The 14843-nt window shown below is 31.5% G+C and overlaps 2 protein-coding genes across 2 annotated transcripts; both read right to left on the bottom strand.

Moving 5' to 3' along the window:
• On the bottom strand, positions 686 to 4260 carry LOC109347001 (malonate--CoA ligase-like). The gene is made up of 11 exons (XM_019586740.1): positions 4249 to 4260; positions 3820 to 3963; positions 3444 to 3542; positions 3095 to 3187; positions 2896 to 2973; positions 2412 to 2516; positions 1962 to 2052; positions 1526 to 1599; positions 1213 to 1392; positions 1041 to 1094; positions 686 to 923 (listed from the first exon to the last, which is right to left on the bottom strand). Exons 1-11 carry the CDS (start codon positions 4258 to 4260, stop codon positions 879 to 881), a joined length of 975 nt encoding a protein of 324 aa, XP_019442285.1. The 3' UTR covers positions 686 to 878.
• On the bottom strand, positions 5190 to 12503 carry LOC109347831 (malonate--CoA ligase). The gene is made up of 17 exons (XM_019587919.1): positions 12241 to 12503; positions 10925 to 11091; positions 10567 to 10719; positions 9290 to 9479; positions 9091 to 9179; positions 8752 to 8821; positions 8564 to 8616; positions 8324 to 8431; positions 7948 to 8046; positions 7599 to 7691; positions 7400 to 7477; positions 6916 to 7020; positions 6466 to 6556; positions 6030 to 6103; positions 5717 to 5896; positions 5545 to 5598; positions 5190 to 5427 (listed from the first exon to the last, which is right to left on the bottom strand). Exons 1-17 carry the CDS (start codon positions 12410 to 12412, stop codon positions 5383 to 5385), a joined length of 1821 nt encoding a protein of 606 aa, XP_019443464.1. The 5' UTR covers positions 12413 to 12503; the 3' UTR covers positions 5190 to 5382.

Here is a 14843-nt window from a genome sequence, read left to right as displayed (position 1 = left end):
GTTCCTAAATAAAATTTGCGGTTAATCAAGTAGAACCGAACCATATCTTTGTGTTCGGACACTAAATTGTGTCAAAAACCGAATCAAACTTTTACACTCCTACCGATTATGTTGCACCAGAGATTCTTGCCAATAAAAATGCTTATAAAAAAAACTTAACAAATTCACATTTTTAAAAGTATTTATCAAAAAAGCACTTTTTAAAAGTGTTTGTTAAGAAAATTATTTTTTTAAAATTGATATTTAAAAATGCTTTATTAAATAATAATTTTTAAAATAATTTTTCTTTTTCAAATTGCTTTATTAAAAATGTTTTATTCAAATTAAAAAAAGTAGGTTGGATAGAATGGATGAATTTGAATTAATTGGATAGGGATGATTGGATAATCTAAAAATGTGATGTAATGAATCTACATGGATTGGTGGATAGTTTTCTATCCATCCATTAAGATCCATATCCAAAACCATCCAATTATCACCCCTCCGGCAAATCATCCTTGTCTAATTTTTACATTCCTACCTGTTCAAATTGTCCAAATTTTAGTCATCCAAATTAATTATTTTTTCTATTTTTCGTTCATTTACATTAGTTTGAAGTATATTTTGAAACATACTTTAGAACAAGCCATCCATCAAAGACAATCTTCCTTGATATCATCCTTATGAATCTAAAACACTGAACTTAAAATAATTATTTCTCAGTTTCCTTTTATATTCCTTTTTTCTTTCTTTTTTGCTAATAGACTAAAGCATAGTGTACTAGAGAAATGTTGCATCTCCATGTACAGAACTGGTGCAAATTTATTAGAGTTTGAAATTATCTTAAAACTGGTTTCAGAAAATGGACTTTGCCTAATAAATAAATGCTAATATGCAATTTACTCTTCTGAAACCAGCAATTTCTTCAGCTCTTTTTTATTCACCTGAAATTTCACAAACACAAAAGAAGAGTTAAATTTTCTTCCCAAATAACACTATTCATGCTAAAAAGGAAATGGTGTTCAAACTCCATAGACTGCATAAAAGCGAAAGTAAATTACCTTCCCCATTGCGTTGCGAGGGATTGAGTCCCACACGATTAGCCGAGTCGGTATCTAACAAGATATAAACAAATCATCAAAAAAATATACTTTTAAAGCTCCTAAGTCCTAAGCCTGTCATGAACACAGGTGAATTTATGCATCAAATATTCAATGTGTTCATGCTGCATACCTTGTATGGTGCAATTTTGTCTTTGGCCCAGGTGGATAATTCTTCTAAGGTTAGAGGAGGCTTTGACTCCTCATCACGCTTTCGCTTAAGATCAGCGTCTGCTACAATAATGGCACCAACAATTTCTCCATAATCTTTGTCTGGTATGCCCAAAACACAACATTCTGATATGGCCGGATGCTGCAAAAAAGGTTCGCATTGTGAATATCATATCATTTGTTATATCCGGCTCCTTTCGTGGAGAAATTGCGTGAGTATACAAAGAGTTCTTAACAACGAACAACCGTAGATTGAGAAAAGAGTAGCTACTTGCCTCTACTATAACGGATTCAATTTCTAATGCAGACAGTTTATAGCCACCGACCTTGATTATATCAGCATTAGTACCTGATAAACAAGTAGAGAGTATGTACATCATGCAAGACAGAAATTTCACATTAGATCAGAGTAACCGAAGAATTTACTTTGGCTATCACTTATGCTGAATTGCTAATAATATTTTACACCAAGTTGGCATGCACAACATTAAACGTAGATATTGTATGTAGCGTATATCACCATGGTTGACAATGTCGCGATTTTCTATAATCCGAACTTTAAAATTTAAAGTTGGATAGCATCCTAGAAATTTTAAATTGGGATACTACATATATTAAGACATGAAACCCATGCTGCAGAATGCACTCAAAGCTCTGACTCTTACAGGTAATCATACAACAGCATGAATCGAGAAATATAGATTTCCTTACGTCCTAGAATGATGTAATATCCATCTTCATCTGTAGTAGCTGCATCGCCAGTCCTAAAGAATCCATCATCAGTGAATGATTCCTTTGTTACCTGCATGAAAATAATAATAATAATAAATAACATCTCTCAGACCAATGTGTTAGGTTTCTTTTATCATGTTCTATATTTGGAGTCTTGGTTATTTTTGTTACTCAAATTCATATTATATTCCTTTTGCTGTGCTCTATCTTTAGCATCTTTGGAATTCTGTTGCTCAAATAACTGCTTCTCACGTAAGAAGACATAAAGTCTTTGAATATTACATATGGGTGCACATAATCATATATCGCATACATCAATAAGGAACTTTTTCGAGTATAAGAATCAAAAGAATAGGCAATGCCAACAATCATTTACTAAATGATGATTTCAGAATCATTAAACAGAACTAACTAGCATTCTCAAAGTACCTCGGGAAGTTTCCAATATTGATTAAACAACGAAGGGCTTTTAACACAAAGCTCGCCAACTCCTTTTGTTTCACTCTTGTTGTCCTCATCTGCAAGAATCTTGACCTGTCACACATACAGAAAAGAGAAAATTAAAATTCCATGTGATAAATATCTTTCATGTTGAGAATCAATAACACTTGAGGTCTCCAGGTTCATAGTAAAACATCCAACTCTTAGGTATGCCGAAATCAACTTCTTTCACATATATATATCCTGTAGGTTTCAGTCATATATAACTTCAATTAGTGTTGTTAGACTAATAAATGTGGTTTCCTTAACCTGACATTGAAACTTGTGTCCAAAACATTAGTTACGAAAATCGCTGACGTTGTTGTTTAAGCTATCTTATCTTGTCAGACCAATATTGAAACAACGGAATCGGAGATCATAAAGCCAAAATTTGATGGTGAACAGCAAACGGAAAACTGCAATCTTAACTGACCTGTATACCAGGAAACGGTTTGCCAACAGTGCCTGCCTTACGCTCACCTTTCAATGGATTTGACAATGCCATGACAAACTAGAAACATTAACATAATAATGTAAGATTCATCATAGAAATTTACTGTAAAATTGAGAACAGTATGATACACTATATGATTTCTTGCAAAGTTGAAGAACTTAAACCAAAGTGAACTTACTTCAGTCATGCCATATCGCTCCAATAAGCGATGCCCAGTAATGGCTTCCCATTCTTGCATAACAGGTTGAGGAAGTGCAGAGGACCCACACATCTGAATGACGTAATGACTAAATATCAGATTTCGGAGAATGAGCTATTCGTCACCACTCAACACCATTACAGGACACTAAATAACAAAAATAGCAGTTTCCATTCATGGTAAATTGCTACACTGCTAAGTTTAAAATTTCAGTTAAATTAAAAAATAAGTAATATTCCTTTATTTTTAAAATGCCAACAAAATTTTCATTATCCACTTTTAACAGATAAAAAAATGATTGGTACTAAGATGCTTCCTTTTCTCTTACCATAAGACGCAAGTTCCTTGCAGCAGAAGCTGAAGTGGCTTTTAGCTCAGGATCCATTGCATGATAACCTTGTATTAATCGGGTGTATATAGTCGGAACCTTCATTTACAAAAGAACTTCATCAGAACAAGGTCACCCAAGACAAGTTTTCCAATCATAGTAACTAGTATTAATAGCAAATATGGATTTTAGGTGCAACCTATGAATTTACAGACATTACAAAGAACACCATTATATGGCCTATAAATTGTCTTTTACGATTATGGCAAAGAAGACATTTATCTTCAGTGGAGCTAAGATTACATAGAAAAACAAAGGTACCATGGGAATGAATCATATCATAGAACTGAGCAAAGCTTAACAGAATTATACTTACTCCAGTAAACAAAGTTATAGCATCATCAGACTTAGATCCTTCAGTTGGATATGACTCACGCCATCTCTGCCAAATTCCCCTCACACTAAACTTTGGCAAAAATTCAACCTTCAACAAGACAATTAGATTTTTAGCAACAAAAAGCTATTTTATTTGGAACCATTTAAGTTCGGTTCGGTTCACGATTTTGTAAATTTTGGAACCGTTAGAACTGAATCGAATCGCATATTAAAAAATAATTTTATTTTATATTTAGATTGTTAAGCTTTAAAGTTAGGAGATAAAATATGATTAAAAATTTATGATTATTAATACATATAGGCTATAAGTAAGAGGCAAATAGAAAAAATAAATTAGTAAACAAACTCAAATATATATTATCTCTATTATTCATTGAGAAGATAGACTGTTGGACTATAGAATTAGTACCAAGTTTGTCATTCTTAAATTTTGTTTGACATTGTCGAAGATTTTGTGAACTAAAATTTCAAGTTTGTAGTGCGTTGAGATGTTGAATTATTATTGTTTTACTAGAAAGAATATTAAATACTTTATTATTGATGCGTATAATATTCATTTAGTTGATTCTATACTTTGCAAATTTTGTTCAACTATTTCATAAAGGATTTTCTTTAAATAAGTTGAAAAACCACGGAACCGAACTGAAACATAAATGAACGGTTCGGTTCCTAAATAAAATTTGCGGTTAATCAAGTAGAACCGAACCATATCTTTGTGTTCGGACACTAAATTGTGTCAAAAACCGAATCAAACTTTTACACTCCTACCGATTATGTTGCACCAGAGATTCTTGCCAATAAAAATGCTTATAAAAAAAACTTAACAAATTCACATTTTTAAAAGTATTTATCAAAAAAGCACTTTTTAAAAGTGTTTGTTAAGAAAATTATTTTTTTAAAATTGATATTTAAAAATGCTTTATTAAATAATAATTTTTAAAATAATTTTTCTTTTTCAAATTGCTTTATTAAAAATGTTTTATTCAAATTAAAAAAAGTAGGTTGGATAGAATGGATGAATTTGAATTAATTGGATAGGGATGATTGGATAATCTAAAAATGTGATGTAATGAATCTACATGGATTGGTGGATAGTTTTCTATCCATCCATTAAGATCCATATCCAAAACCATCCAATTATCACCCCTCCGGCAAATCATCCTTGTCTAATTTTTACATTCCTACCTGTTCAAATTGTCCAAATTTTAGTCATCCAAATTAATTATTTTTTCTATTTTTCGTTCATTTACATTAGTTTGAAGTATATTTTGAAACATACTTTAGAACAAGCCATCCATCAAAGACAATCTTCCTTGATATCATCCTTATGAATCTAAAACACTGAACTTAAAATAATTATTTCTCAGTTTCCTTTTATATTCCTTTTTTCTTTCTTTTTTGCTAATAGACTAAAGCATAGTGTACTAGAGAAATGTTGCATCTCCATGTACAGAACTGGTGCAAATTTATTAGAGTTTGAAATTATCTTAAAACTGGTTTCAGAAAATGGACTTTGCCTAATAAATAAATGCTAATATGCAATTTACTCTTCTGAAACCAGCAATTTCTTCAGCTCTTTTTTATTCACCTGAAATTTCACAAACACAAAAGAAGAGTTAAATTTTCTTCCCAAATAACACTATTCATGCTAAAAAGGAAATGGTGTTCAAACTCCATAGACTGCATAAAAGCGAAAGTAAATTACCTTCCCCATTGCGTTGCGAGGGATTGAGTCCCACACGATTAGCCGAGTCGGTATCTAACAAGATATAAACAAATCATCAAAAAAATATACTTTTAAAGCTCCTAAGTCCTAAGCCTGTCATGAACACAGGTGAATTTATGCATCAAATATTCAATGTGTTCATGCTGCATACCTTGTATGGTGCAATTTTGTCTTTGGCCCAGGTGGATAATTCTTCTAAGGTTAGAGGAGGCTTTGACTCCTCATCACGCTTTCGCTTAAGATCAGCGTCTGCTACAATAATGGCACCAACAATTTCTCCATAATCTTTGTCTGGTATGCCCAAAACACAACATTCTGATATGGCCGGATGCTGCAAAAAAGGTTCGCATTGTGAATATCATATCATTTGTTATATCCGGCTCCTTTCGTGGAGAAATTGCGTGAGTATACAAAGAGTTCTTAACAACGAACAACCGTAGATTGAGAAAAGAGTAGCTACTTGCCTCTACTATAACGGATTCAATTTCTAATGCAGACAGTTTATAGCCACCGACCTTGATTATATCAGCATTAGTACCTGATAAACAAGTAGAGAGTATGTACATCATGCAAGACAGAAATTTCACATTAGATCAGAGTAACCGAAGAATTTACTTTGGCTATCACTTATGCTGAATTGCTAATAATATTTTACACCAAGTTGGCATGCACAACATTAAACGTAGATATTGTATGTAGCGTATATCACCATGGTTGACAATGTCGCGATTTTCTATAATCCGAACTTTAAAATTTAAAGTTGGATAGCATCCTAGAAATTTTAAATTGGGATACTACATATATTAAGACATGAAACCCATGCTGCAGAATGCACTCAAAGCTCTGACTCTTACAGGTAATCATACAACAGCATGAATCGAGAAATATAGATTTCCTTACGTCCTAGAATGATGTAATATCCATCTTCATCTGTAGTAGCTGCATCGCCAGTCCTAAAGAATCCATCATCAGTGAATGATTCCTTTGTTACCTGCATGAAAATAATAATAATAATAAATAACATCTCTCAGACCAATGTGTTAGGTTTCTTTTATCATGTTCTATATTTGGAGTCTTGGTTATTTTTGTTACTCAAATTCATATTATATTCCTTTTGCTGTGCTCTATCTTTAGCATCTTTGGAATTCTGTTGCTCAAATAACTGCTTCTCACGTAAGAAGACATAAAGTCTTTGAATATTACATATGGGTGCACATAATCATATATCGCATACATCAATAAGGAACTTTTTCGAGTATAAGAATCAAAAGAATAGGCAATGCCAACAATCATTTACTAAATGATGATTTCAGAATCATTAAACAGAACTAACTAGCATTCTCAAAGTACCTCGGGAAGTTTCCAATATTGATTAAACAACGAAGGGCTTTTAACACAAAGCTCGCCAACTCCTTTTGTTTCACTCTTGTTGTCCTCATCTGCAAGAATCTTGACCTGTCACACATACAGAAAAGAGAAAATTAAAATTCCATGTGATAAATATCTTTCATGTTGAGAATCAATAACACTTGAGGTCTCCAGGTTCATAGTAAAACATCCAACTCTTAGGTATGCCGAAATCAACTTCTTTCACATATATATATCCTGTAGGTTTCAGTCATATATAACTTCAATTAGTGTTGTTAGACTAATAAATGTGGTTTCCTTAACCTGACATTGAAACTTGTGTCCAAAACATTAGTTACGAAAATCGCTGACGTTGTTGTTTAAGCTATCTTATCTTGTCAGACCAATATTGAAACAACGGAATCGGAGATCATAAAGCCAAAATTTGATGGTGAACAGCAAACGGAAAACTGCAATCTTAACTGACCTGTATACCAGGAAACGGTTTGCCAACAGTGCCTGCCTTACGCTCACCTTTCAATGGATTTGACAATGCCATGACAAACTAGAAACATTAACATAATAATGTAAGATTCATCATAGAAATTTACTGTAAAATTGAGAACAGTATGATACACTATATGATTTCTTGCAAAGTTGAAGAACTTAAACCAAAGTGAACTTACTTCAGTCATGCCATATCGCTCCAATAAGCGATGCCCAGTAATGGCTTCCCATTCTTGCATAACAGGTTGAGGAAGTGCAGAGGACCCACACATCTGAATGACGTAATGACTAAATATCAGATTTCGGAGAATGAGCTATTCGTCACCACTCAACACCATTACAGGACACTAAATAACAAAAATAGCAGTTTCCATTCATGGTAAATTGCTACACTGCTAAGTTTAAAATTTCAGTTAAATTAAAAAATAAGTAATATTCCTTTATTTTTAAAATGCCAACAAAATTTTCATTATCCACTTTTAACAGATAAAAAAATGATTGGTACTAAGATGCTTCCTTTTCTCTTACCATAAGACGCAAGTTCCTTGCAGCAGAAGCTGAAGTGGCTTTTAGCTCAGGATCCATTGCATGATAACCTTGTATTAATCGGGTGTATATAGTCGGAACCTTCATTTACAAAAGAACTTCATCAGAACAAGGTCACCCAAGACAAGTTTTCCAATCATAGTAACTAGTATTAATAGCAAATATGGATTTTAGGTGCAACCTATGAATTTACAGACATTACAAAGAACACCATTATATGGCCTATAAATTGTCTTTTACGATTATGGCAAAGAAGACATTTATCTTCAGTGGAGCTAAGATTACATAGAAAAACAAAGGTACCATGGGAATGAATCATATCATAGAACTGAGCAAAGCTTAACAGAATTATACTTACTCCAGTAAACAAAGTTATAGCATCATCAGACTTAGATCCTTCAGTTGGATATGACTCACGCCATCTCTGCCAAATTCCCCTCACACTAAACTTTGGCAAAAATTCAACCTTCAACAAGACAATTAGATTTTTAGCAACAAAAAGCTATCTATTTAAAATGGATACTAATTTAGAGGCCACTAGAACAAAAATTAACATATAATTTTCTAGTATTGTCTTTAGTTTGGAAGCAGAAGTTACCGTGGAGCCTGCATAGAGAGAGGCCAATAATCCATTGAAAAGCCCGTGAACATGTATATCATATATATTAAGGATAGACATCATAAAGATATCCTGAATCACATCCTTAAAAGATACAGTAACAGTGATATGTTTTATCTAATTACAGAAATATTGAATGAGTTATACATAAAAGCTTTCAAGGATATGATGTAGTGGTAGACAATGCAGAATCTGATCAGCAGATGAATACTCCCATGCCTTTGTCAGAGTTTGAACCTGAAATCAAGACAAAATTGAGAGGGGAAAAAAGAAAAGAGTGATAAAATAGAAATGGATTGACATCGTTAAGTCGACAAGGATAAATTTGCACTCTGATTAAAAAAATGTTATGAACGGCAAAGTGGTGTTTGTTTGATTTGGGAATTACACCAATATAACATGCAAAACTATAGAGATAGTGCAGGAAAAGAATTTTATCTCTGTAGGAAAAAAATTATTCAAAGTAGTATTAAATTGTGAAATTAGAGGATAATTGTTAAGCTTACCTGTGCAGCGATGCTTCTGTGTGTATGAACAACTCCCTTAGGTTTACCGGTTGTCCCGCTAGTGTACAAAATCAGTGCTGGATCTTCACCTATGCCAATGAATATGGAAAAATAAATTATGAGAAACAACCATCTAAAAATTGCTACCAAAAGATTCTACTATATCTACTTTTAGAACTTGAAATACTGATTTTCTTACTTGTTCTTCCGATACTCTTGAAGGAAATTCTGTCTGGATCAATTTCCCCAGCCTGTAAATTTTCATCTCTGATTTTCTCTGAAGACTTGTTGGGAACAGGTGCAATAAGAAAAAACTGAGAAGAAGTTTTATTGGCAACGCTTTGCAATAATTCACTATGATCTTCAGTACTCAGTATTGTAGACACATCCTACATCGAAATTATCATCAAATTTATATTAAGATTTAATCCACAATGACGAAGTGAAGTTTGAAGGAAACATAGGATAAGTAAGGGTAGAATTAATGAGAAGGACTGCAAAAAATAAAAAATTAACGAGAAGGAGCAATTAACCATTCAGAAAGGTCCATTAACCATTCCAAATGGTCATTACTGTTGTTACTAGATTGTTTATTGATCCTTTCTCCTTAAATTTGTATTGTTAGCTATCCTTAAATTTTCCGATAGATAAATGGTTCAACAAAGTTGTTTGCAACATATAACCAATTCTTTCTTCCAACCCATATTTATAACCATTTTGTCAATTGAAAATGGACATGGTTGCATAAGAAGTCGATCGAAGTCATCGAACATGATTAATGTGATGCAAAATTGCATACATCTTTACATTTCTTTATTATGATTCTTATTTAACTATATTGGATAACAAAGTAGGAGTCATCTTGAAGACCAAATTTTAATTAGGGGTTTTATCTAATCCTAATCATATCCAAAGTCTGAGTTATTTCTTGATTCAATGTTAGTGCTCTTAATGCTTGCTTTATGAATGGCGACATAAAATTGAAAGTCAAGAGAGGACGGTGACGATTGTTATTAAAAGGTATAGCAAAACTCCCTGTCCTAGATGTTCAATTAATTGATTTTCCTCCTTGAAAGCTTGTCCTTGTTTAATTACTATTTTAATTTTGCTTTACTCAAACTTATTTTTGGTTTAGTTAATTTAAATTTCATATCTTGATTCTTTTCCAAAAACAATTGTCCACAATTACAATGTAAGAGTTAAAATATCGTACTCAGATCCTTGTGGGAACAATATCTCACTCATCACAATGCACTTGCAGTCTAATCAATACAATGATAATGACAAGTGACAACAGAAAACTGTAAAAACTAATCCAATATGTAAGAACATTCAATAAGATGAAACCTATCAAATTGAAGGTCTACTTAAACAGCTTACATAATTCAACCATCATAAAGTTCAAAAGCAATTTGAATGTTAAAACAAACAGAGAAAAGCAGTTCAATATAAAAAGAGAGGGTTTTAAGAACACACCGAATTATTAATCACATGCAAGAGCTCTACTTCTGGATAGCTGAGTGCAAGTGGAACAGCAACACCTCCACTAAACCAAGTACCAAGTACTGCAGCAACAAATTCAGCAGAGGGCTTGGCTACAATTCCTACTCGAGCTCCACCAAGATTTCCCTGGATTTCAGTACCATGGAGAATTTACTAAACGATTATTTTGCACCTTTATGTAAATGTAGTGCAGAACTCCTATATATAAGCATTAACTCCAAGCAACAGACATAATATTTTATTACTCTTTAATCATTAGCAGCATATGATCATGATAGTACTTAAAAAATAAACAAAGAAAAATAAAAGGGAATTCTAAGGTTTAACTCACTGTTTTCACATCACCACACAAGAGATTCGATATCTTCTGTGCAGATGAGATGAGTTGCAGGTAGCTGTAACTCTTCTGATCGGCTCTGATAGCAACTCCTTCGTGAGATGCAAGTCCTTGCTTAGCAATTCCTTTGAGCACCTCCATAAATGTAGTAGAAGGAGATGCTGTGTAAAAGGAAATAACAGTTAATCAACCTTATAAATGGATCTACGTTGTATGTTACGTAAACTAAACAGCCACATTATCAATCGGATATTTTTCTTAAGTGACTGCTTAATATCGATCTGATATTTTTTCATAAGTAACTAAACTCGCCTAGTGGGATTAAGGCATAGTTGTTGTTGTTGACTGCTCAACAAAATAATAACTGTCTGGAACCAATGTGACCCTACAAAACCTTCTAGCAGGACAATGCCATTATCATCACAGTCATAAAATGAAATCTTAATCTCATCTTATTAGAATTGATCTCTTACAAAGTTTGTGGTTTAAGTTACAATAACTGAGACTCTAATACAGTATTTAGGAAGAAATAATTGCGGGTACAAAAATAAACAGACATCCCAGGGGAACTATATGAACTCAAGTCTTTTACCCTTTTATTGTTCCTGGGCTCTAAAATGTTTAAACCGATTGTCCAAAAAACAATAACTAGAGCTGAATCATCAACATTTCAGGTACAAATTATTGGTCCAGAGTCCAGATAACTCAAATCAGGTTATAAATTGCAGACTGCATTATCGATGTGGCTATAATGTTACAGTTGTGAAGCTGACACAACCACATCACACTGCAATAGCAGTGTGGTTTGAAATCACAAAAATGCACCACCGTGAAACAGCAATGTGGCAGCGTAAGTTGGAACGCCTTAAATATTCTGTGCAATAGCATTGCAGCAGCAACTATAGCTGCATCGGCCGCATTTTCGCACACTTGCGATAATCGCAACTTAAACACAACTACAATTTAAAATCATGGTTCCATCAAATTCAACCTAAAGAGAAAGGAATTCATACCAATTAGGCCATACCAAAAATATATTATATCCAAACCACCCAAAAGAATGAATTTTTGACTACCTAATAAACCAAATAACGCATAAATCACAACCCAATACTACAGCATGCAATACACAAACACCCCAACAATATTTTGTTTAGAATTAAACTAAAAGATTGAATTTTTCACCTACCCAATTGAAGTAAAGATCCTAAAATCAGAACAAAAGATCAAAACATACATGAAAATGATCCAAAAACCACATAGAATCAAGAAAGTTGCATAACAGAAAAGAGAGAGAGAGTGAAACTGACATGAGTATAGTCGAAAGTGAGAGGAAGAAGAAGAGGAGTTAGAATATGAAGTAAGGTGTGGTTGAAAGTGAGGAAAGGAATGAGTTAAGAAATCATAAGAAAGTGGTGAAGGATGTTTAAAGAATGAAATGAATGGAAGGTGTTTGTTGAAAGAATTAAATGAGCAACTCATTTAGGTAAGTGGAAAAAAGGAAAAAGAGAAAAGGACAAAGAAGAAGAAAGCAAAGTAGTAATTTTGATCCGTGGAGTTAGGTGAAAGTGTGTGCATGTGTTAATACCACGTTCCTCTTTCCAGCGCCTCTTTATCTACTTCTCATTCAAACTATCAATAGCAAACATGACTAAAACTTGAGTGGAGACATATATAATAAATTATATTTAGAAAAAATGTATTTATGTTTTTTGTATTATTATGATTGAATTTTAAAATTAATTTTTTAATATGTTATTAGTATTTTATTAGTTGTCTCTATATGTATATCTTTACGCAAGTCTTTCTTTGAGAAATATATTTTCTATCTCTATGAATTTAATTTTATATACATTATTTATTGTAGTCAGAAAAACATTTATTATAGAATACATAACTTAAAAAGTGGCATACTCTAAATATCACATTTTCTCTCTCACATTATTGTGGCACTACACATGTCATGAATTGTATTATGATTGATTAGAAAAATATTTAATAATTAAAATTTTAATTTAAATAAATATTTTTTAACCAGTCATAAATTATACTACATGGAATGACATAAAATATAGGATGGAAGATGTGTTATCGTGACTGGATATGTTTATATGTTTCTCTGTTTTTGGGAAGAAAATGTGTTAGCAAATCAATGTTGCTTTGGATCTGTTGTCCTTTATGATTGTGCTCTCAATCAATTGAAAAACAGAATATTCAAATACACTATCAAAAATTTCATTTCAACATAAATAATCATAGAGTTTAAAATATATGTTTTATATTATTAGCGTATTACCTGATAATAATTTATATTACTTTTGTTTGATAGACAATAATGATTAATATATAATGATGAATAATGTATTAATAGTATACAAAAAATACTTACACTGTCAGTGTATATATATTAAATTTATAATCATGAATCATGTCCCACCAAACTTTCTTCCAATAAAAGATTACTTTTTTTCTAAAGTGAAAAAAAACCCTTAATTTATTCTTTAATTTGTTTCCTCATTTTTTTTAAGTTTGTTCATCAACTTTATTTTTATATTAATCCTTTTATGTTATTTTTGTTATTGTGTTACAGCTATAAAGAGATTATGTGTCACATTTAGACATGTAGCATGATAAGAAATATGTATGTCGAAAAATTAAATAGTGGGACAAATAAAATTAAATTTAAGGAAAAAAATCTAGGAAAAAATTAAGGTACCAAATTAAGAAAATAAAATAAGACATTTGAATTTAGTTTTGCCATGTTTTAATATGACGGTACATTACGGATATTAATGATAAACTTTGAAGTTGTTTATAACAGATGACGTGTGATTGAAAAGGAGTTTAATAACTATGTATAAAGTTTTTCAGATCATATTATTCATCATTATTAATTAACATGAATGATAAATATGTCATTGATACTTTTTTGGTACATGAACTTATTATAATACTTTGATTTTTTTAATTTTAATTTCTTATAAACTACACATTAAAGTTGTGTTTTTGAAAGAGTTCAATTTATTGATATATTCACGGTGTGGGACAATGGATGCTACCATAAGAGAAAGAAAATAATAGTTTCCGAAACAATTATTATTCATAATTAATGTTACATTAATATATGTTCGTCTAATACTTCCTATAATTTATTATGCTTCATTCCAATACTTTATATTTCATGTTTATTTCCTCTTACATTAAATTTAAATTAAAAAAAGTTGTTATGCCTAACAATACACGTCAACGTGGCCACTAAATGAGTAAAGCAATTTTTTTAAAAGATAATATTTAATATGATTAGAACTTACAAGTTCATTAACACTATACTTGTCACTAAAAAACTTACAAGGGATTTAATATATATCCACCGATAGCATCAGTATTTTTTACACTATCAGCAAAGTATTTATCATTTATTTATTAATAATTATTGACTCTCAAATAAAAGTAATATAAATCAATGACGAATAATGTATTGATCATGTAAAAACTTTATATTGTCGGTCCACAAATTTTAAACTCAATTATAAAATGAAGGTTGGAAAATTTTGTCATTCAGATTTTGATGAGAAAAAGTCAAATTAAGTAAGAAGGCAAACTTGAAAGAAAATTCAAAATTGAGCTATCTAAGCTACTTTAACCTTCAACGTTGTCTCTATCTTATTCTAATCCATTTGGATAAGAAACAAGCAAAAGAAGAGAAATCCACATTAGACATCACCAAAATAATGTGTTAATTAACAATTGTTTCTCATTCAATTTAACCTTGATTTAACTATTTAAAAATATGTTATTGATAATTAACAATTAAGGTTGTAAAAGAAAATCATACAATCAGGAGAAAATTTAGTCCCTTGTATATAAAGTGAGAGGACTACTGAGATTAAAAAAACATTGAAATTTTGATAAT

This window comes from Lupinus angustifolius, chromosome LG05 (assembly GCF_001865875.1).
Source record: "Lupinus angustifolius cultivar Tanjil chromosome LG05, LupAngTanjil_v1.0, whole genome shotgun sequence".
In the NCBI taxonomy this organism is placed as follows: Eukaryota; Viridiplantae; Streptophyta; class Magnoliopsida; order Fabales; family Fabaceae; genus Lupinus; species Lupinus angustifolius.
This window is presented reverse-complemented; position numbering and strand designations above follow the sequence as displayed.